A 24,004-nucleotide genomic window follows, 5' to 3' on the forward strand; every position below is an offset into this window, starting at 1 on the left:
CGAAACATCTTTCTAGTTCGACACTCCGGTCCCGGCTCTAAGTAAGCTCGGTAGTATTCTCGCGCTTGTACGCGATAGATAGACTTGCGCTTGTACGCGATAGTAGATTCACGCGCTTGTACGCGTAGTTTTAGATTTGCGCTAAGTACGCACGGTTGTATTTTTAATATAAAATATAAAGTAGACTTAATCGAATTTGTGAGTGCTCTGTTGTTATTTTTACCAAGAGCCTTCATCCCTCCACGTTAGTACCAAAGAAGCAGCCAGCGGCAAAAAGTAAGTAAGAATCTATTTTTACTATCCTAACTTTTCTATTCCTTTCTATAACTATCGCTTGGATAAATGAACCGAATAACACCGGGTCATTTATCCCTTTTCTCTATCTTTTAGAATTTAGATCCGATTAATCCCGGGTCATTTTCTAAATTTTCTTTTATTTTCCCTTCATTTATTTTTTATTATTCACAAACATTTAAAGCACCCAGCTATTGCACGAAAGTGTAGGCTAAAGCTGTAGTAACTAAATAAGTGTGTGTAATGCCCCAGAGCATGTCCTGGGAGACATAACATCCAACTCTGAAGAGCATATGCTAAGTGACGTGGCAAGAAAAACCATTGCACTCATAAAAATGAAGAAATCTGAAGAAATCAGAGAACAACTGCTACAAGAAATTCATAACAAAACAGTTGAAAAATATAATTCAACAATACTAGGCGGGGAGAATGAAATGGAAAATCTTGTTGCTGAAAATACCTTATTAAAACAGATAGTTGCCGAACTTCAAGATAAAAATCAGCTTCAGAAAGAAATGATTGAATTACAAAAACAGAAAAATACAGAGCCGCAGACAAATTTAAAATCATATGCTGATGCTATTAGAGAGATAAAGCCAAAACCGAAACGTGTCCCAAGTATAATGGTTAAGGCCAATGACCCGGAACAGACGAACACAATGGAGCTACTCACGAAGTGTCTGGTTACAGAAAAGAATGTGCAAACTAAGTTTATACGCAAGAAGAACCAAAGTGAAATAGAAATCAGCTGTATGAATACTAAAAGCCTGGAAACGTGTTATCAAGTAAATTAAAAAATTGTGAAATTAAAGTAGAACAACAAGGTAATCCAAAAATGAAAATTATTGGAATAGACACATGTGCACCAATAAAAGGACCAAAACCTGCACAGTTCTAATGGAACTCCCACCAGAAATCTACAAGCACATACGTGAAAACAATAATAAAGTTTTTGTGGGTCATCAGTACTGCAAAGCCTACGATCTTATTAACATTATCCCTTGCTACAACTGTGGAAGATACGGACATAGTGCATCAAAGTGTAGGAATGATCCTGCATGTATAAAGTGCTCTGATAAACACAATGTGAGTGTATGCAATAACAATAAAATTGAGTGTGTAAACTGTGTATTTAACAATAATAAATTCAAAACAAGTTTACCAACAGATCATCTACCAACAGATAGAATAAAGTGTACAATTCTTAAAAAGGAGATCAAAAAATATATCAACTCTATTGATTACCCGATCCCACCTGTATTACCGACGTGGGACGAAACAAGCGCACGTAAACAAATACACAATCTACAAACAAACAAACTACTATACCACAGATTGATAACGGCAGGAAAAAAAGAGGGAAATCTACGTTTTGATACGCAGCAAGAAAACAACAGTCAGCATATTATTCCAAAGAACACAGCAAATTCATCAGTTGAATAATGGAAGCACAAATAAATTTAATCGACGAAATACAAAATAGCCTAAATGAACAAGAGCGAACATATATGGATATTGAGTCTTTCAATAAGGAAAGGACTAGTAGTAATGATCTAATTTTGTATTTAAACATTAGAAGCCTAAATGCCAATTTCGATAAATTACAAATCTTTCTTAAAAGTCTAAAAATAAAATCTTACGTTATTGTATGTACAGAGGTATGGAAACTAACACACTATCAGTATTATAGAAAAAAAGATTACTAACTTTATTATAATCACGGAGACATCAACAAAAATGATGGTGTTGTCTATGTAAATAAAAATGTTAAACATACTAACGAAATGATAGCTATAGGTAAGTTTAAAATATTAAACACTACTATCCCTTTAAATAATAATAAACTACTTGAGATCTCATCCTTATATAGATCACACAGACTGAGTAGCATAGAATTTAATCAGAACCTAAAAACTTATCTAGAACATACCAATTATAATATGGTTTTTTGCTTTTTTTTATGATTTTAACATAAATATTCAAGACTATAATCATGTAAGCATGGAATTCATGAACAACCTTCAGGAAAAAGGTTTCCTCCCAGGTTTTACTACCACCACCAGACCTATAAACATAATTACAAATGAAGGAACTTGCATTGATAATATCTTTGTCAAAACTGATTTTCTACGTACAAAATCACTAACTCTCATGACGCCCATTACCGATCACTACCCACTTTTCCTAGAATTAAAAAATGGAGTATTAAAACAGAATAAAAAAGAGTCAGAAGGAGATATATACTATTACAACTATAAAAAACTATATAACACTGCTAGGCAAATAAATTGGTCAAAATTTAAGAATAAAAATGATCCAAATGAGAATATAAACGAAATGATAAAAGAAATCCAATATTGCGTGGAGAGTTCGAAATATAAAAAACCAAATCTGCGGAAATCCAAACAAACCCCCAGGAAAGACTGGATAACAAAAACGATTCTAAATTCCTGTAATACAAAAGAAATACTTTACAACAAACTCAAACAAAATCCGAATAATGAAGAACTAAAAGCAAACTATAAACATTTCGTTAAAACTCTAAATAAAGTTATTAAAGAAGCGAAAATCGAACATGAAAAAAAAAACAATTGAGAAAAATAGGGATGATCCCAAAAAACTCTGGGCCTGCATTAATAGGAAGATAAGCAAAAATAAAAATAAAACAGATACTACTATCAGTCAACTAAAAACTGAAAACAATACTACAATAACCGACAAGAACGAAATTGCCAACAATATGAACCAATTTACTGCAAAATTGGAGAAACATTGAGTAATAAAATAACTACACCAAGAAATAAAAAACTAGAATTACCTAAAAGCAATCAAAAAACAATCTACATCAAGCCAACCAGCGAAATTGAAGTTATAAAAATAATAGACTACATGAAACTTAAAAAAGGTGGTATTGATAAAATAAGTGCAAAGGCACTGAAAACTATAGCTACTATTATTGCAGATCCCCTTGCCCATGTAATCAATCAATGTATCGAAATGGCAATCTGGCCTGATATATTGAAGGCAGCTGAAGTGATACCAATATACAAAGCTGGGAAAAAAAACGAAATGGGAAACTATAGGTTTATATCACTAATATCAAACATTGCTAAAATCTTCGAAAAAATTATACATAATAGAATAATAGAATTTATATGTCAAAGTAAAAATCAATATGGATTTAGAAAAAACATTGGAACCAAGGATGCATTAAACACGATCTCAAAAATAATATATGAAAACCTGGATCAAAGTACACCGATAGCTATTGCATTTCTAGATCTAGCAAAGGCATTTGACACTGTTAATCATATAATACTTCTAGACAAGATTTATGCATATGGTATAAGGGGCAAGGGGCACCAACTTATTACAAGTTACCTTAACAATAGGAAGCAAAAAGTAAGAATAGGTTCGCATACAAGCGAATTCGAAAATGTAAATACCGGCGTCCTCCAAGGTACGATACTTGGCCCTTTGCTATTTATACTTTACGTAAATGACTTGCTAATAAATATGCCAGAAAACTCCATAATTTCTTATGCAGATGACACTGCAGTAATAACTACTGGGAAAACTTGGTCCGAGGTTGAAATAAAAATGAAAAAACATCTCGACGATATCTCTACATGGCTCAGGCTAAATAAATTGACACTCAATGTTCAAAAAACAGTATACATGACTTTTGGAAATTACTGCGTTAGTGTGCCGAAAAAAATTGAATTTAAAATTAATAATGAAATAATAAAGAGAGTAGAAGAAACGAAATACCTAGGCTTCATTTTTGACACGAACATGAGATGGGATAAACATATCGAATACCTTATAAACAAGACAAGATGTTTTTATCTTCAGTAAAATCTCCAAATTCATGGACACAACTACTCTAAGAATAATTTACTACGCATTCTTTCATAGCCTGATTAACTATAGAATAGTTGCATGGGATGGTGCGTATCAAAATAACCTACAACTGTTACAAGCGGTCCAAAAAAGAATCATAAGAATTATAAACAAAAATACCTTTCAAAGTGTTAACCCACTTAATCTTCAACAATTATTCGCCTACGAAAGCCTACAGTACCACTACAATAGCCTCAAAGATCAGTATACAAAATCATCAAGCATAACATTAAGGAAAAATCTAATAATCCTACCGAAGTATGCTAAAACTATTAGTACAAAAACCAGCTACATTAAAGCTATCAACATCTACAATAATCTACCAAATAATCTCAAAATCATAGATTTACGGAAAAAATCAAACATCAAGAAAATACAAGATTGGTTGAGAAATAATGAGTGAGATAAGTACTCCCACTACAATTGACTGCAAGCAACTTAAATCATGGTTCTTAGAGATGTCCAATCAGGAGCATGGTGAGCAACAGAGAGTAATATCTTCATTAATACAGGATTTAATGCAGCGCAGAAATGATATGAAAAGTAATAGACAAAAAACTGAAATAAATTCTGTTTACTTAGATATTAGAACTTACATTTGAGCTAAGGGCAAATGTAACTCTCACAAAATACGTAAACATCGACGCATCTCCAACTACAACTATAAAAAAATGATTTTAACATATCAGAATATTACAGATAGTTTAGACAAAATAACGAATGAAATAATAAATACCTGCATGGTCAAAACTACAAAAAATAAAGCAAATATAAAATTCATTAATTTCGTAAAAACAACTGCAAATGAATGGGATGATAACAAAAACGTAAACACTGAAAAATACAAACCAATAGATACGGTCTTCTCTATGATAGATGAAATGGCTGAAGAAAATAGCAACAAAGCAAGGAGTAGAGAAGCGACGGCCGCACCGGGCCTAAAAATCACAGAATCAGCCAGTCGCAGAATGACGTATGGCGATATCAACTATCTAGGATTTAACAAAGCTTTTTTCTATTTTGATAGAGGAATACGAGGAAAACAGCTTTTTAAGAACTCAGTGTCCTCACTTAAATTACAATCACCCTACAAAGACATAGTAATCATAGATGATATTGTTTTTACGTCAGACTGTAAATGTGACTCATCTAATCAGCACAAAGAAATGTTTCCACACTATAGAGTTACGTGTGCTGTCGGACTCACATGCCCGGCTAGGCTCACCTCTAGAGAGAAACTGTCATACATAAGAGAAAAAAATGCAACAACGGACAGATTTATGACAGCAAGACAAATGTTAGTTCGGAACTGGTGAAATTGTGAAAGATGTGAAAAGTGCCATGATACAAAGTAGAAATTTTAATCTTCAAATGTTTTTACCGTTAAATAACATCAAATTATAACACAAAAATATAGAATCTTAGAATCGTGCAATATAATCTTATTTAATGTCGTCGTAGTATTACTGGTTTAAAAGACAAAAATATAGAATCATTTACGAACACTTTAGAAAATACCAACTAATGACTTCTTTTTTTTTATATACAACTGTTAAATGGATTATATGTCATTGTTAATTTTTTATGTAAATACTAATATTATATACTGTTATCAGAGTTGCGGCGAATAGAGTCCAGGGACTCCTGTAACCCAACCTAGGTTAAGTGTGAATGAAAAGGATGGTATGATCTGCGTCTGGAAGTCCGACACGGATTTATGTTATTCCCACGTATGAATGGAGGCTGGACTGTATGTAGTATGACTGGAGGTTATTGCTGTAAAGCAATAACTAACCAGTATTTATATGTATTCTCGTTATCTCTGTTATCCGGACCTGCGAACAGAAAATACTGTTTTCCTCTGCAGGATTTGCGGCGTTATAGTGTGTTATTGTGTGAATAATATCAACTCTGTATCGGATGCAAATGTTTGTAACTCTGGAGTTAAATAAATAAATAAATAATTTCGGCCGTCCCCACTCTTCTCACCTCCTACGAAACCAGCAGCTACGCAGTAGTCAACGCAGCGACGGCAGGCCATCGACGCGCATGTGTGCGTGCGCGTCCCTCATCTCTCTATAGCTACGAAGCCAGCATTAGCAGCAGCGCGTTGCGTAACACTATTTATATGTATATGTGAGCGTAAGCGAGCGACGGCGAGTCGTGTGATTGTGTGAATGTGCGAATATTTTCGGCGGCTCGATCAGCGCTTACTTAGCGCCCTATAAAAGGCCATGCGAGGCCTGTGTTCAATCACTAGCGGCAGCATTTTCAAGCGCCCTAGTCTACTCTGGCAGCACTTTTAAGCTAAATTTCGCACCCTACAAAAGAACGAAGTTATACAGATTTTTATTTCTAAAAATTGATATTTTTTTGGTTTTATAAAATACATTCCTATTGAATTAGTAAATATTGTGACGGCCGAGTGCACGTCAAATGTCTAACGGATAATCATGTACTAATTGTAATAAGATTATTGTTTCAGCAAGCTGCCAACGAGCGCCGAAACGAGCGAGAACGAGAAACGAGGCAAGATAGAGACAGAGAGAGTGAGAGCATAGGTAGCGCGGTTGTCGCCTGGCCGCACAGCGTTGGCGAGATATGACAACGATGTGCCGACGGCCGGGAGAACCGCGACTAGAGTTAGTCTCGCTGCGCTATCCACACGAGTAGCTCGCGCTACTATATACGCGGATTTGTTGTGAGTCCTGCGAGCATCTCGAGAGCGAACGATATTCGTCCGTGCGTTACCGACGAGTTGCTGCGACGCCCGTCCGAACTGTTACATCTCCACGTCCGAGACTGGACCACGTCCGTTGCGTCAAGTACTACTGCCACTACCGAGTTGTAAGTACCTGCACTCTCACTCTCTCACGTCGACAGGGTAATATCTATCGTCTCTCTTTATCGTTCGTCGAAGTGTGCGGCGTTTGCACCTCCGTGTATAGTTACAATTGAATATACATTTCCTTATCTAAACTTCTCGTGTGTTATTTCCTACGACCCGACCTACGCCGCCTCCGCGGGCTCGTGTAAAAACACGTGCATGATCTGAGTCGGCCGAGCCGTGCCTTCTGCACGCCCGACGTTAATTTACAATAAACAGGGCCCTTCTGGCCCTGGTTATAACACGGCAGGAAAGTATTAACCGAGTGTTATAATATAACAATTTTAACTTAACATTAAAAATTAGAAATTAATTTGATGTTAAACAATTTAAACTAATAATAAGCGTATGATAAGCTATAGGATATAATGTCAGCGATTTTCAACCAAGAAATAACATAAAATCTTCCGTAATATCTTATACAAGATCTTATGTTCATGATAAAAAGAAATATTTTCATCAAATATTCATTCAAGATCTTACGCAAGATCGTATACAAGATCTTGCATAAGAGATTACGTAATATCTTCCCCAAGTTCTTACATAAGATCTTATGCAAGATTTTACCACCATGATCAATACAAATTTTTTAATTTATAATTTATTCAAGATCTTATGTAAGTTCTTATAAAAGACCTTATGTAACACTTAAAAAGATATCTTTGTATTCATCATTTACTCAAGTTCGTATGCAAGATCTTGTATAAGATCCTATGTAAATCTTGAGTAAGTGATCAATAAAACGGTATCTCTTTCAGTGTTATGTAAGTTCTTATCTAATATCTGATATAAGATCTTGAATTAATTATTAATAAAACGATTTCTTTTGATTATGGCGGTAAGATCTTGTATAAGATCTTATGTAAGAAATTAGGAAAGATATTACGTAATGTCTTATGCAAGATCTTGTATACTATCTTGCGTAAGATCTTGAATGAATATATTTGATGAAAATAATTTTTTTTTATCATGAACATAAGATCTTATTTTCGTTCTTGGTCGCAAATCTCTGATAAGATCTTATGTACGATATTACACAAGATCTTTGACAAGATCGGATGTATGATTTTATATAAGTTCTTACATACGATCTTGAGTAAAATTTTTAATAGGGCTCTGTATAAAAAAATAACATTCTGCGCGCGTGAGGAAATTGATTTTACATGCATGTGAAATCAACTTTTTTCCATTTGCATAGAAATATACGTCATATTTAATAGTAATAATAATAATATGGAATTAAATTAATACCTCTTTGTAGGTAGGATATAAGTCATGGCCGTATTTAAGTGCTATTTTCCTTGATATCTTGTAGGCGTATATACTCAGGTTACCATTTACAATTAACTTCACAGCATCTTGAAGAGACATGCGTGAACGCTCAGCAGGCTTCTTCATTAGTTCTAAAATTTCAGATGCAGTATCCGGATCAACAATTTTGTCCATCAACTTTACCCCACTGTGATTTCCATTAGCTCTTAATTTTTTTTTATGTCTCGTAACATTGAGTATCGGTTATAATAACTGAACTCGAAGAATATTGTCGTCTTCTCTGAGTAACTGTAGAAGCATCGTCGTATGCAACTGTAAGTCGACCGTAAGGTTTATTTTCTTAAAAAATAGTTATTATAAGCATCTTATTAACATGTTATTGACATAACAATGTTTTATTTAGTAAAATACGTAAATCAATTTGGATGAGTAAAAACTGAGACATTTACTTATATACTGCCAGTTTTTAAATGGCTCACAAAATAGCTCACAAAAATGATTTTAGGGAGATTTTAAACTAAATTGAAAGCTATAATTTCATGACATGATGTAGCAGACGAAAATACAAATATATTTATATCTAGGAATGAAAACTAAATTACAATGAAGTATCGTATATTTGCCTTGAATTATATAATTATCAATCTCTATTACAAAGTTTAAAATGTGCAACATTCATCGATTTAATAAAATAAAAATTTGAAATCGTAAAATGCTACATAATTGTAAATCGAATGGCAACTATATTGTAGTTTAGTGAAATTCTAAAACACGTTTCTTTTTTTTTATAGTTTTCCCGAAATTATACATTTTTCTTTATAATTTTGTTTTCTACACATTGATAAGAACAACTTGATTTTAAATTATAATTACGAAGTTACATCAGAAATTGTTCTAGAAAGTATATTAAATATTATAGATGTAATTTATCTGAATAAAATACGTACGCACAAACATACTCACAGTGCCGTATACATATATGCGACTTGAAGAGAAATTTGGAAACAAAACGTACCCAATAATTTATAAAGATCTGTGTGAGTGTGTGTATGTTTGTATATGGATGTGTGTGTTACTTCGACTCGCTGATGCTGGCAATAACAATATTATGTATATGGTGCACAGATATATATATATATATATATATATATATATATATATATATATATATATATATATATATATATATATTTATATATGTATTAATGTCGAAGTTTGAGACCATGAATCTTGATATACACCAAAGTTTGAGTACATTTGCTAACTTTGGGGCCGGTCCCCAAACTTTTATACATCTAAGCCTAAATATGGGGACCGGCCCCAAAGTTTTATATATAATAGTACATATTTGGAGACAAATTCAATTGTGTATGCTAAAGTTTGAGGACTTTAGCAAATTTTGAGGACGGTCCTCAAAGTTTTATGTATCTAATCAGCAGTTTGAGGACGTAATAAGAATTATACACCCAATTTGAGGTACATGACGGCGTACAACTACTACAAATATTATATAAGCTTAAAAAATAAACATTTTGTTAAGTTACAAATTAAGAAACTAAGCGTCAAGTACAAAAATCTCTAATGCATCGTATAGTTCTTGATCTAGAAACTCCCAATTAAAATATGAAAAAGGCATATAGCCACAACCCTCTGACTTAGCGTCCTAAATATTCAGTATACTCCAAAGGTAACGTGCTTAGAATCAAGCAAAATAGATCCTGAGATTGAAAACAAGTTTATATGTTCAACTCAGACAAGAGCGTTAGACTTTTGATAAAAAACTAAAATATAAAAAAATTTTGAGCTAATTGGTGCATGATGTATAGTGTTAATTATATTCGTAGAACTTCGCTCAATTGACTGCTCAAAAAAGTTTAAAAACATGAGAAAACTAAAAACATTGATTAAGATTATCAGCTAAAATAAACAACAAGGAAAATCTCATTTGATTTTCGTACTAAATATATTTTTATACACTTTGATAAAGGCATCAGCACAACTCTCGAACTTAGCGTCTGAAATGGTATCCAAAATTTAAAACTCCTGATAGATTAAATGAATTAAACTTTGAGAAAAACATCGCCACATCCCTTCAACTGAGCGTCGTTAAAATACGGTATACATATATAGTTTTAAACTCTAATTGACGAAAATGTTCCTAAACTTAGGTACAAGTAGAAACGTTTGAATAAAGATAAATCTGTGACTGAAATAATAGCAATTTACTTATTAAGCAGCTTTTAAGATAATAAATGCAAGCTATACATCCTTAATGTAAGCATAGATCTTGGGTTTGATAATCGTTCCAAAATAACCTAATATTAATGGCTGGAATCAATATCGTAGATATACAGGTGCGTAAATTTGCGTTGTCAATCAAATCCAGCTGAGACAATAATCAAATTAAGAACATAAATATCTACTTAAAGTTTATCAATATCTACAAATTGAAACTCCTAGAAGATTAAATGAATTAAACTTTGAGAGAAGCATCACTACAACCCATTAAATATGCGTCCCCAAAATCCGGTATACATATATAGTTTTGAACTCATAATGAGGTGTACATAGACAAAGATGTTCCTGATCTTAGGTACGCATAAAAACGTTCAACTGAGACAAAACCACTGACTGAATTGATAGCAATTTAATTACTAAAAAGCTGCTAGGTTGATAAGTGCAAGCTATACAACCATAATAGAACTTGAGTTAAATAATCGTATCGAAATAACTTTAGAGTAATGGCTAGAAACAATGTCGTAGATATGCTTGGAGCGAAATCATGCGTAGTGTATCAAATTCAGCAGCAAAAATAATCAAAATAAGGACATAAAAATCTAGTTAAGCATAAATAGTACCAACTATTAAAAATACCTAGAAAAATAAATGAATTAAACTTTGAGAGAAGTATCGCCACAACCCTGTAACTAAGCGTCCTCAAAATTCGGTATACATATATAGCTTTAAACTTATAATGAGGTGTACATAGACAAAAATGTTCCTAAAATTAGGTACGCGTGAAATAGTTTTTCTAAGAATGAACCGCTGACTAAAATAATAACAATTTACTTATTAAACAGCTTATTTAAGGTAATAAGTGAAAGCTATGCATCCTTAATAAAGGCATAGATCTTGGGTTTCATAATCGTTCCAAAATAACGTAATATTAATGGCTGGAAACCATATCGTAGATATTCAGGTGCGTAAATTTGCGTTGTCAATCAAATCCAGCAGAAGAAATAACGAAATTAAGAACATGAAAATCTAATTAAACATGAATGGTATCCACCATTTAAAACTTCTACAAGAATAAATAAATTAAACTTTCACAGTAAAGGCTAGAATCAATATCGTAGATATGCAGGTGCAAAAACCTGCGTAATTAATTGAATCTAGCAGCGGAAAAAAAAGAACATAAATGTCTACTCAAAGTTTATCAGTATCTACAAATTAAAACTCCTACACTGAAAAAAGATTCGTGCAGCAGCTTCCTTAGGAGCTGCTACATTTAGTGTTTGAGTTGCTGTTACTCGATCATCGAGGAGCTGCCCCTCGATAAAGGAGAGCTGCTACTCAAGGTATATTGTGTAGCAGGACCTCGATAATTTGGGTAGTAGATACTCTGCGGACGGCGATCTGCGCGAAAGGGTCAGATTAGGTTAGATTTTGGGGTTATGGTAGGAGATGGCTTGAAAGCGGGGCCAAAAGGAAGTGCATTTCGTTCATTTCCTCTAATATATATTAGAGGAAATATACGAAATGCACTTATGCATATGCATAATTGTTATTAAACAATTTTTATAAATAAATTATTAAGTGCAAAATTTCAGTCCGAGAATATTTTTATTATATTTAATGGCTTATTCTAAAAACAAAGTAATCGCATTAATTATTTCAGATATTGTTTACTTTTCAAGATATACGCGTTTGAAAATAAAACAAAAGTCATTTTTAGGCCTTTTTTAATCGCTTATTACTTCGGCCAAATTGAATATTGTTTAAATGTAAAAGGCATAAAATGTTAATCTGACATTTAATTTTAAAGTATATCTACTAACTTGAGACAAACATTTTATGCCTTTTACATTTAAACAATATTCAATTTTGTCAAAGTAATAAGCGCCCAAGAAAGGCCTAAAATTGCCTTTTTTTCATTTTCCAACGCGTATATCTTAAAAAGTAAACAATATATGAAAAAAATTAATGCGATAATTTTGTTTAGAATGTGCCATTCAGTATAAAAAAAATATTCTCGGACCAAAATTTTGCAATGATTAATTTATTTATAAAAATTGTTTATTAACAAACATGTCATTTCATAAATTTTATACTTCTTTATAATTAATAATATATAATAATTACTAAAATTTGCATTGAACATTTAAAGTTTTCTAATTTTAAAAACGGCTGATTCGCGACGTTTCGTAATTATTGAGCCGAGAATCTGTTCCCCGACAATTGAGAGGAACTGTTCCTCGATATGTTTTGAGTGGCTGCTCCTTGAATTTCGACAAGCAGCTTCTCGATGGCAGTTGTGGAGCTGCCGTACGACTTTGGGGGCACTACTCCACAAATCTTTTTTCAATGTAGAAGATTAAATAAATTAAACTTTGAGAGAAGCATTGCTACAACCCTTTAAATATACGTCCTTAAAATTCGGTATACATATATAGTATTGAACTTATAATGAGGTGTACATAGACGAAAATGTTCCTGATCTTAAGTACGCGTGGAACAGTTTTTTTAAGAATAAACCGCTGACTAAAATAATAACAATTTACTTATTAAACAGCTTTTAAGGTAATAAGTGCAAGCTATGCATCCTTAATGAAGGCATAGATCTTGGGTTTAATAATCGTTCCAAAATAAACTAATATTAATGGCTGGAAACAATATCGTAAATATGCAGGTGCGAAAACCTGCGTAGTTAATTAAATTCAGCGGCGAAAATAAAAAAAAGAACATAAATATCTACTTAAAGTTTATCAGTATCTACAAATTAAAACTCCTAGAAGAATAATTAAATTATACTTTGAGAGCAGCATCGCTACAACCCTTTACATATGCGTCCCCAAAATTCGGTATACATATATAGTTTGGAACTTATAATGAGGTGTACATAGACGAAAATGTTCCGAAAATTAGGTACGCGTGAAAAAGTTTTCTGAGAATAAACCGCTGACTTAAATAATAACAATTTACTTATTAAACAGCTTTTACGGTTATAAGTGCAAGCTATGCATCCTTAATGAAGGCATAGATCTTGGGTTTAATAATCGTTCTAAATTAACCTAATATTAATGGCTGGAAACAATATCGTACATATGCAGGTGCAAAAACCTGTGTAGTTAATTATATCTAGCAGCGAAAATAAAAAAAAGCATATGAATATCTACTTAAAGTTTATTAGTATCTACAAATTAAAACTTCTAGAAAATTAAATGAATTCAACTTTGAGAGAAGCATCGCTACAACCCTTTAAATATGCGTCCCCAAAATTCGGTATACATATATAGTTTTGAACTCATAATTAGGTGTACATAGACAAAGATGTTCCTGATCTTACTTACGCGTGAAACATTGTTCTAAGAATGAACCGCTGACTAAAATGATTACAATTCACTTATTAAACAGTTTTTAAGGTAATAAGTGCAAGCTATGCATCCTTAATGAAGACATAGATCTACGGTTTAATAATCGTTTAAAAATAACCTAATATTAATGGCTTGAAACAATATCGCAGATATGCAGGTGCGAAAACCTGCGTAGTTAATTAAATTCAGCGGCGAAAATAAAAAAAGAACATAAATATCTACTTAAAGTTTATCAGTATCTACAAATTAAAACTCCTAGAAGAATAATTAAATTATACTTTGAGAGCAGCATCGCTACAACCCTTTACATATGCGTCCCCAAAATTCGGTATACATATATAGTTTGGAACTTATAATGAGGTGTACATAGACAAAGATGTTCCTGATCTTAGGTGCGCGTAGAAACGTTAAACTGAGACGAAACCACTGACTGAAATGATAGCAATTAACTTACTAAAAAGCTGCTAGGTTGATTAGTGCAAGCTATACAACCTTAATGTGAGCATAGAACTTGAGTTAACTAATCGTGTCCAAATAACTTTAGAGTAATGGCTAGAAACAATCTCGTAGATATGCAGGTGCGAAATCATGCGTAGTGAATCAAATTCAGCAGTAAAAATAATCATAATAAAGACATAAAAATCTAGTTGAGCATAAATAGTACCAACTATATTAAAGACCTAGAAAAATAAATGAATTAAACTACAGAAAAGTATCGCCACAACCCTGTAACTAAGCGACCCCAAAATTCAGTATACATATATAGTTTTGAACTCATAATCAGGTGTACATAGACAAAGATGTTCCTGATCTTAGGTGCGCGTAGAAACGTTAAACTGAGACGAAACAACTGACTAAAATGACAGGAATTTACTTACTAAAAAGCTGCTAAGTTGATAAGTGCAAGCTATACAACCTTAATGAAGGCATAGATCTTGGGTTCAATAATCGTTCCAAAATAACCTAATATTAATGACTGGAAACTAAATCGTAGATATGCAAATGCGAAAACCTGCGTAATTAATTAAATCCAGCAGCGAAAGTAAAGAAAAGAACATAATATCTACTTAAAGTTTATCAGTATCTACAAATTAAAACTCCTAGAAGAATAATTAAATTATACTTTGAGAGCAGCATCGCTACAACCCTTTACATATGCGTCCCCAAAATTTGGTATACATATATAGTTTTGAACTTATAATGAGGTGTACATAGACAAAGATGTTCCTGATCTTAGGTGCGCGTAGAAACGTTAAACTGAGACGAAACCACTGACAGAAATGATAGCAATTAACTTACTAAAAAGCTGCTAGGTTGATTAGTGCAAGCTATACAACCTTAATGAGAGCATAGAACTTGAGTTAACAAATCGTGTCCAAATAACTTTAGAGTAATGGCTAGAAACAATCTCGTAGATATGCAGGTGCGAAATCATGCGTAGTGAATCAAATTCAGCAGTAAAAATAATCATAATAAAGACATAAAAATCTAGTTGAGCATAAATAGTACCAACTATATTAAAGACCTAGAAAAATAAATGAATTAAACTACAGAAACGTATCGCCACAACCCTGTAACTAAGCGACCCCAAAATTCAGTATACATATATAGTTTTGAACTCATAATTAGGTGTACATAGACAAAGATGTTCCTGATCTTAGGTGCGCGTAGAAACGTTAAACTGAGACGAAACAACTGACTAAAATGACAAAAATTTACTTACTAAAAAGCTGCTAAGTTGATAAGTGCAAGCTATACAACCTTAATGAAGGCATAGATCTTGGGTTCAATAATCGTTCCAAAATAACCTAATATTAATGACTGGAAACTAAATCGTAGATATGCAAATGCGAAAACCTGCGTAATTAATTAAATCCAGCAGCGAAAGTAAAGAAAAGAACATAATATCTACTTAAAGTTTATCAGTATCTACAAATTAAAACTCCTAGAAGAATAATTAAATTATACTTTGAGAGCAGCATCGCTACAACCCTTTAAATATGCGTCCCCAAAATTTGGTATACATATATAGTTTTGAACTTATAATGAGGTGTACATAGACAAAGATGTTCCTGATCTTAGGTGCGCGTAGAAACGTTAAACTGAGACGAAACCACTGACTGAAATGATAGCAATTAACTTACTAAAAAGCTGCTAGGTTGATTAGTGCAAGCTATACAACCTTAATGTGAGCATAGAACTTGAGTTAACAAACCGTGTCCAAATAACTTTAGAGTAATGGCTAGAAACAATCTCGTAGATATGCAGGTGCGAAATCATGCGTAGTGAATCAAATTCAGCAGTAAAAATAATCATAATAAAGACATTAAAATCTAGTTAAGCATAAATAGTACCAACTATATTAAAGACCTAGAAAAATAAATGAATTAAACTACAGAAAAGTATCGCCACAACCCTGTAACTAAGCGTCCCCAAAATTCGGTATACATATATAGTTTGGAACTTATAATGAGGTGTACATAGACGAAAATGTTCCGAAAATTAGGTACGCGCGAAAAAGTTTTTCTGAGAATAAACCGCTGACTTAAATAATAACAATTTACTTATTAAACAGCTTTTACGGTTATAAGTGCAAGCTATGCATCCTTAATGAAGGCATAGATCTTGGGTTTAATAATCGTTCTAAATTAACCTAATATTAATGGCTGGAAACAATATCGTACATATGCAGGTGCAAAAACCTGTGTAGTTAATTATATCTAGCAGCGAAAATAAAAAAAAGCATATGAATATCTACTTAAAGTTTATTAGTATCTACAAATTAAAACTTCTAGAAAATTAAATGAATTCAACTTTGAGAGAAGCATCGCTACAACCCTTTAAATATGCGTCCCCAAAATTCGGTATACATATATAGTTTTGAACTCATAATTAGGTGTACATAGACAAAGATGTTCCTGATCTTACTTACGCGTGAAACATTGTTCTAAGAATGAACCGCTGACTAAAATGATTACAATTCACTTATTAAACAGTTTTTAAGGTAATAAGTGCAAGCTATGCATCCTTAATGAAGACATAGATCTACGGTTTAATAATCGTTTAAAAATAACCTAATATTAATGGCTTGAAACAATATCGCAGATATGCAGGTGCGAAAACCTGCGTAGTTAATTAAATTCAGCGGCGAAAATAAAAAAAAGAACATAAATATCTACTTAAAGTTTATCAGTATCTACAAATTAAAACTCCTAGAAGAATAATTAAATTATACTTTGAGAGCAGCATCGCTACAACCCTTTACATATGCGCCCCCAAAATTCGGTATACATATATAGTTTGGAACTTATAATGAGGTGTACATAGACAAAGATGTTCCTGATCTTAGGTGCGCGTAGAAACGTTAAACTGAGACGAAACCACTGACTGAAATGAAAGCAATTAACTTACTAAAAAGCTGCTAGGTTGATTAGTGCAAGCTATACAACCTTAATGTGAGCATAGAACTTGAGTTAACTAATCGTGTCCAAATAACTTTAGAGTAATGGCTAGAAACAATCTCGTAGATATGCAGGTGCGAAATCATGCGTAGTGAATCAAATTCAGCAGTAAAAATAATCATAATAAAGACATAAAAATCTAGTTGAGCATAAATAGTACCAACTATATTAAAGACCTAGAAAAATAAATGAATTAAACTACAGAAAAGTATCGCCACAACCCTGTAACTAAGCGACCCCAAAATTCAGTATACATATATAGTTTTGAACTCATAATCAGGTGTACATAGACAAAGATGTTCCTGATCTTAGGTGCGCGTAGAAACGTTAAACTGAAACGAAACAACTGACTAAAATGACAGGAATTTACTTACTAAAAAGCTGCTAAGTTGATAAGTGCAAGCTATACAACCTTAATGAAGGCATAGATCTTGGGTTCAATAATCGTTCCAAAATAACCTAATATTAATGACTGGAAACTAAATCGTAGATATGCAAATGCGAAAACCTGCGTAATTAATTAAATCCAGCAGCGAAAGTAAAGAAAAGAACATAATATCTACTTAAAGTTTATCAGTATCTACAAATTAAAACTCCTAGAAGAATAATTAAATTATACTTTGAGAGCAGCATCGCTACAACCCTTTAAATATGCGTCCCCAAAATTTGGTATACATATATAGTTTTGAACTTATAATGAGGTGTACATAGACAAAGATGTTCCTGATCTTAGGTGCGCGTAGAAACGTTAAACTGAGACGAAACCACTGACTGAAATGATAGCAATTAACTTACTAAAAAGCTGCTAGGTTGATTAGTGCAAGCTATACAACCTTAATGAGAGCATAGAACTTGAGTTAACAAATCGTGTCCAAATAACTTTAGAGTAATGGCTAGAAACAATCTCGTAGATATGCAGGTGCGAAATCATGCGTAGTGAATCAAATTCAGCAGTAAAAATAATCATAATAAAGACATAAAAATCTAGTTGAGCATAAATAGTACCAACTATATTAAAGACCTAGAAAAATAAATGAATTAAACTACAGAAACGTATCGCCACAACCCTGTAACTAAGCGACCCCAAAATTCAGTATACATATATAGTTTTGAACTCATAATTAGGTGTACATAGACAAAGATGTTCCTGATCTTAGGTGCGCGTTGAAACGTTAAACTGAGACAAAACCACTGACTGAAATGATGGCAATTAATTTACTAAAGAGCTGCTAGGTTGATTAGTGAAAGCTATGCATCCTTAATCAAGGCATAGATCTACGGTTTAGTAATCGTTTAAAAATAACCTAATATTAATGGCTTGAAACAATATCGCAGATATGCAGGTGCGAAAACCTGCGTAGTTAATTAAATTCAGTGGCGAAAATAAAAAAAAGAACATAAATATCTACTTAAAGTTTATCAGTATCTACAAATTAAAACTCCTAGAAGAATAATTAAATTATAATTTGAGAGCAGCATCGCTACAACCCTTTAAATATGCGTCCCCAAAATTCGGTATACATATATAGTTTGGAACTTATAATGAGGTGTACATAGACAAAGATGTTCCTGATCTTAGGTGCGCGTAGAAACGTTAAACTGAGACGAAACCACTGACTGAAATGATGGCAATTAATTTACTAAAGAGCTGCTAGGTCGATTAGTGAAAGCTATGCATCCTTAATCAAGGCATAGATCTATGGTTTAGTAATCGTTTAAAAATAACCTAATATTAATGGCTTGAAACAATATCGCAGATATGCAGGTGCAAAACCTGCGTAGTTAATTAAATTCAGCGGCGAAAATAAAAAAAGAACATAAATATCTACTTAAAGTTTATCAGTATCTACAAATTAAAACATCTAGAAAATTAAATGAATTCAACTTTGAGAGAAGCATCGCTACAACCCTTTAAATATGCGTCCCCAAAATTCGGTATACATATATAGTTTTGAACTCATAATGAGGTGTACATAGACAAAGATGTTCCTGATCTTAGATGCGCGTTGAAACGTTAAACTGAGACAAAACCACTGACTGAAATGATGGCAATTAATTTACTAAAGAGCTGCTAGGTTGATCAGTGAAAGCTATACAACCATAATGTGAGCATAGAACTTGAGTTAACTAATTGTGTCCAAATAACTTTAGAGTAATGGCTAGAAACAATCTCGTAGATATGCAGGTGCGAAATCATGCGTAGTGAATCAAATTCAGCAGTAAAAATAATCATAATAAAGACATAAACATCTAGTTGAGCATAAATAGTACCAACTATATTAAAGACCTAGAAAAATAAATGAATTAAACTACAGAAAAGTATCGCCACAACCCTGTAACTAAGCGTCCCCAAAATTCGGTATACATATATAGTTTTGAACTCATAATCAGGTGTACATAGACAAAGATGTTCCTGATCTTAGGTGCGCGTAGAAACGTTAAACTGAGACGAAACCACTGACTGAAATGATAGCAATTAACTTACTAAAAAGCTGCTAGGTTGATTAGTGCAAGCTATACAAACTTAATTTGAGCATAGAACTTGAGTTAACTAATCGTGTCCAAATAACTTTAGAGTAATGGCTAGAAACAATCTCGTAGATATGCAGGTGCGAAAACCTGCGTAGTTAATTAAATTCAGCGGCGGAAATAAAAATAAAAGAACATAAATGTCTACTTAAAGTTTATCAGTATCTACAAATTAAAACTCCTAGAAGAATAATTAAATTATACTTTGAGAGCAGCATCGCTACAACCCTTTAAATATGCGTCCCCAAAATTCGGTATACATATATAGTTTGGAACTTATAATGAGGTGTACATAGACAAAGATGTTCCTGATCTTAGGTGCGCGTAGAAACGTTAAACTGAGACGAAACCACTGACTGAAATGATGGCAATTAATTTACTAAAGAGCTGCTAGGTTGATTAGTGAAAGCTATGCATCCTTAATCAAGGCATAGATCTACGGTTTAGTAATCGTTTAAAAATAACCTAATATTAATGGCTTGAAACAATATCGCAGATATGCAGGTGCGAAAACCTGCGTAGTTAATTAAATTCAGTGGCGAAAATAAAAAAAAGAACATAAATATCTACTTAAAGTTTATCAGTATCTACAAATTAAAACTCCTAGAAGAATAATTAAATTATACTTTGAGAGCAGCATCGCTACAACCCTTTAAATATGCGTCCCCAAAATTCGGTATACATATATAGTTTGGAACTTATAATGAGGTGTACATAGACAAAGATGTTCCTGATCTTAGGTGCGCGTAGAAACGTTAAACTGAGACGAAACCACTGACTGAAATGATGGCAATTAATTTACTAAAGAGCTGCTAGGTCGATTAGTGAAAGCTATGCATCCTTAATGAAGGCATAGAGCCGAGGTTTAATGATCGTTTAAAAATAACCTAATATTAATGGCTTGAAACAATATCGCAGATATGCAGGTGCAAAACCTGCGTAGTTAATTAAATTCAGCGGCGAAAATAAAAAAAGAACATAAATATCTACTTAAAGTTTATCAGTATCTACAAATTAAAACATCTAGAAAATTAAATGAATTCAACTTTGAGAGAAGCATCGCTACAACCCTTTAAATATGCGTCCCCAAAATTCGGTATACATATATAGTTTTGAACTCATAATGAGGTGTACATAGACAAAGATGTTCCTGATCTTAGGTGCGCGTAGAAACGTTAAACTGAGACGAAACCACTGACTGAAATGATGGCAATTAATTTACTAAAGAGCTGCTAGGTTGATTAGTGAAAGCTATGCATCCTTAATCAAGGCATAGATCTACGGTTTAGTAATCGTTTAAAAATAACCTAATATTAATGGCTTGAAACAATATCGCAGATATGCAGGTGCGAAAACCTGCGTAGTTAATTAAATTCAGTGGCGAAAATAAAAAAAAGAACATAAATATCTACTTAAAGTTTATCAGTATCTACAAATTAAAACTCCTAGAAGAATAATTAAATTATACTTTGAGAGCAGCATCGCTACAACCCTTTAAATATGCGTCCCCAAAATTCGGTATACATATATAGTTTGGAACTTATAATGAGGTGTACATAGACAAAGATGTTCCTGATCTTAGGTGCGCGTAGAAACGTTAAACTGAGACGAAACCACTGACTGAAATGATGGCAATTAATTTACTAAAGAGCTGCTAGGTCGATTAGTGAAAGCTATGCATCCTTAATGAAGGCATAGAGCCGAGGTTTAATGATCGTTCCAAAATAACCTAATATTAATGGCTCGAAACAATATCGCAGATATGCAGGTGCGAAAATCTGCGTAGTTAATTAAATTCAGCGGCCAAAATAAAAAAAAGAACATAAATATCTACTTAAAGTTTATAAGTATCTACGAATTAAAACTCCTAGAAGAATATATAAATTAGACTTTAATCACTTTACTTACTAAAAAGCTGCTAGGTTGATTAGTGCAAGATATACAACCTTAATGTTAGCATAGAACTTGAGTTAAATAATCGCATCAAAATAACTTTAGAGTAATGGCTAGAAACAATGCTGTAGATATGCAGGAGCGAAATCATGCGTAGTGAATCTAAGCGTCCTCAAAATTCGGTATACATATATAGTATTAAACTTATAATGAGGTGTACATAGACGAAAATGTTCCTAAAATTAGGTACGCGTGAAACAGTTTTTCTAAGAATTAATCGCTGACTAAAATAATAACAATTTAATTATTAAACAGCTTTTACGGTAATAAGTGCAGGCCATGCATCCTTAATGAAGGCATAGATCTTGGGTTTAATAATCGTTCCAAAATAACCTAATATAAATGGCTTAAAACAATATCGAAGATATGCAGGTGCGAAAACCTGCGTAGTTAATTAAATTCAGCGGCGGAAATAAAAATAAAAGAACATAAATGTCTACTTAAAGATTATCAGTATCTACAAATTAAAACTTCTAGAAGAATAATTAAATTAAACTTTGAGAGCAGCATCGCTACAACCCTTTAAATATGCGTCCTCAAAATTCGGTATACATATATAGTTTTGAACTCATAATGAGGTGTACATAGACAAAGTTGTTCCTGATCATAGGTACGCGTAAAACATTTTTTCTAAGAATGAACCGCTGACTAAAATAATGGCAATTCACTTATTAAACAGTTTTTAAGGTAATAAGTGCAAGCTATGCATCCTTAATGAAGGCATAGAGCCGAGGTTTAATGATCGTTCCAAAATAACCTAATATTAATGGCTCGAAACAATATCGCAGATATGCAGGTGCGAAAACCTGCGTAGTTAATTAAATTCAGCGGCCAAAATAAAAAAAAGAACATAAATATCTACTTAAAGTTTATAAGTATCTACGAATTAAAACTCCTAGAAGAATATATAAATTAGACAAACAAAAAATAAATTATGAACATAATATGATAATAATCATTAAATAAAAAATTAATGAAAAAACATACTTACCACTTTGCATAATTATACTGCAGGGATAAAGAATGCCATTTTTATATTTGGCTTTATTTTTTCTTTTATTTAGTTTAGACTCGTGGATAAGATCATAAATTCCGTCGTGAAATCGTATCAACAACATCGTGCGTACTCTGTGTTAATTTCTCGCACGTCCTTGCACGTTTTTGATACAAAATGTCTCGCACGTTCTTGCACGTTTTTATCCAAAGATACGATCATAAATTCCGTCGTGAAATCGTATAAACAACATCGTAAGGCACAGCAAAACGTCACGAGGACAATGGACATGTAACACATGAAGACTAGGGACCAGAATGAGTGCAGGAGCACGAACTAGATAGGAAAGTCACTAGATTTATAGTATACAATTTTGTACAGGCAGGCGGCGTTGCTGTCAATAGTGCATGAGTCAAATGTAGTTATGACTCTTGTTTACATGTTTTAATTGCAATAGAAATAGATTATAAAAGTAATATTCATAAATAAAAATAATTAAAATCTATTAAGTCACTGCAATAAAGCTGCCTTAGGATAATATATTGCACTCTTAATTGTTGTGTATGCAAGTAGCGATATATGTGTAAAATATACGCATTAATGCACAATTGAGAAAAGAACTATAATTTTTGTTTTTTATATACACTGTTTTATAATATTATTATGTGCATTTTATAATATAATATTGTGCAAATGATAGAATGAGCATTTTAAATAATTTATGCTTTAGTTCTATTTGTTTTTATGAAAGTTGTATTATTTCTATATATAAAAAAATTTCCGTCACCGTTTCTGCCGTTTAAAATTCCGGAACACTGTATGAAAGTGTGGAAAAAAGCTATATAGCATTGTGTTTATGCTCCTGGTTTTCATGGTGCAACATAAAAGGTCTTCTACAGAAAAGGAAGGAACAAATATGAAGAAGTAGAACAAATCTTAGAGCATATATACATATATAACAGCGCGCTGTTCCTTCTATCTGTTCCTGTTCAAGGATCCTCATATAAATTGATATACAAACCCATGTTATCGTTTAATATCTGTTCCTGTAACTGTTCCTGTTCTCTGTTCTTTTTAGCGTGTAACGGGCCTCCCTGCTGAAAAAAGTAAATAGAAA

General features: G+C 32.7%; 1 protein-coding gene across 1 annotated transcript in view; it reads right to left on the minus strand.

Moving 5' to 3' along the window:
• LOC116417026 overlaps nucleotides 1-23,419 on the minus strand; it is a 59,532-nt gene extending 36,113 nt beyond the window's left edge. The window contains exons 1-2 of the mRNA XM_031928059.2: nucleotides 22,885-23,419; nucleotides 8,336-8,668 (exon numbers count right to left, since the gene is read on the minus strand). Coding sequence (XP_031783919.1) covers nucleotides 8,336-8,530 — 195 coding nt within the window. The 5' untranslated portion in view covers nucleotides 8,531-8,668; nucleotides 22,885-23,419. The remainder of the gene's footprint in view (nucleotides 1-8,335; nucleotides 8,669-22,884) is intronic.
• Between the last annotated feature and the right edge of the window lie 585 nt (nucleotides 23,420-24,004).

Source organism: Nasonia vitripennis (genome assembly GCF_009193385.2).
Source record: "Nasonia vitripennis strain AsymCx chromosome 4 unlocalized genomic scaffold, Nvit_psr_1.1 chr4_random0003, whole genome shotgun sequence".
Classification (NCBI taxonomy): domain Eukaryota; kingdom Metazoa; phylum Arthropoda; class Insecta; order Hymenoptera; family Pteromalidae; genus Nasonia; species Nasonia vitripennis.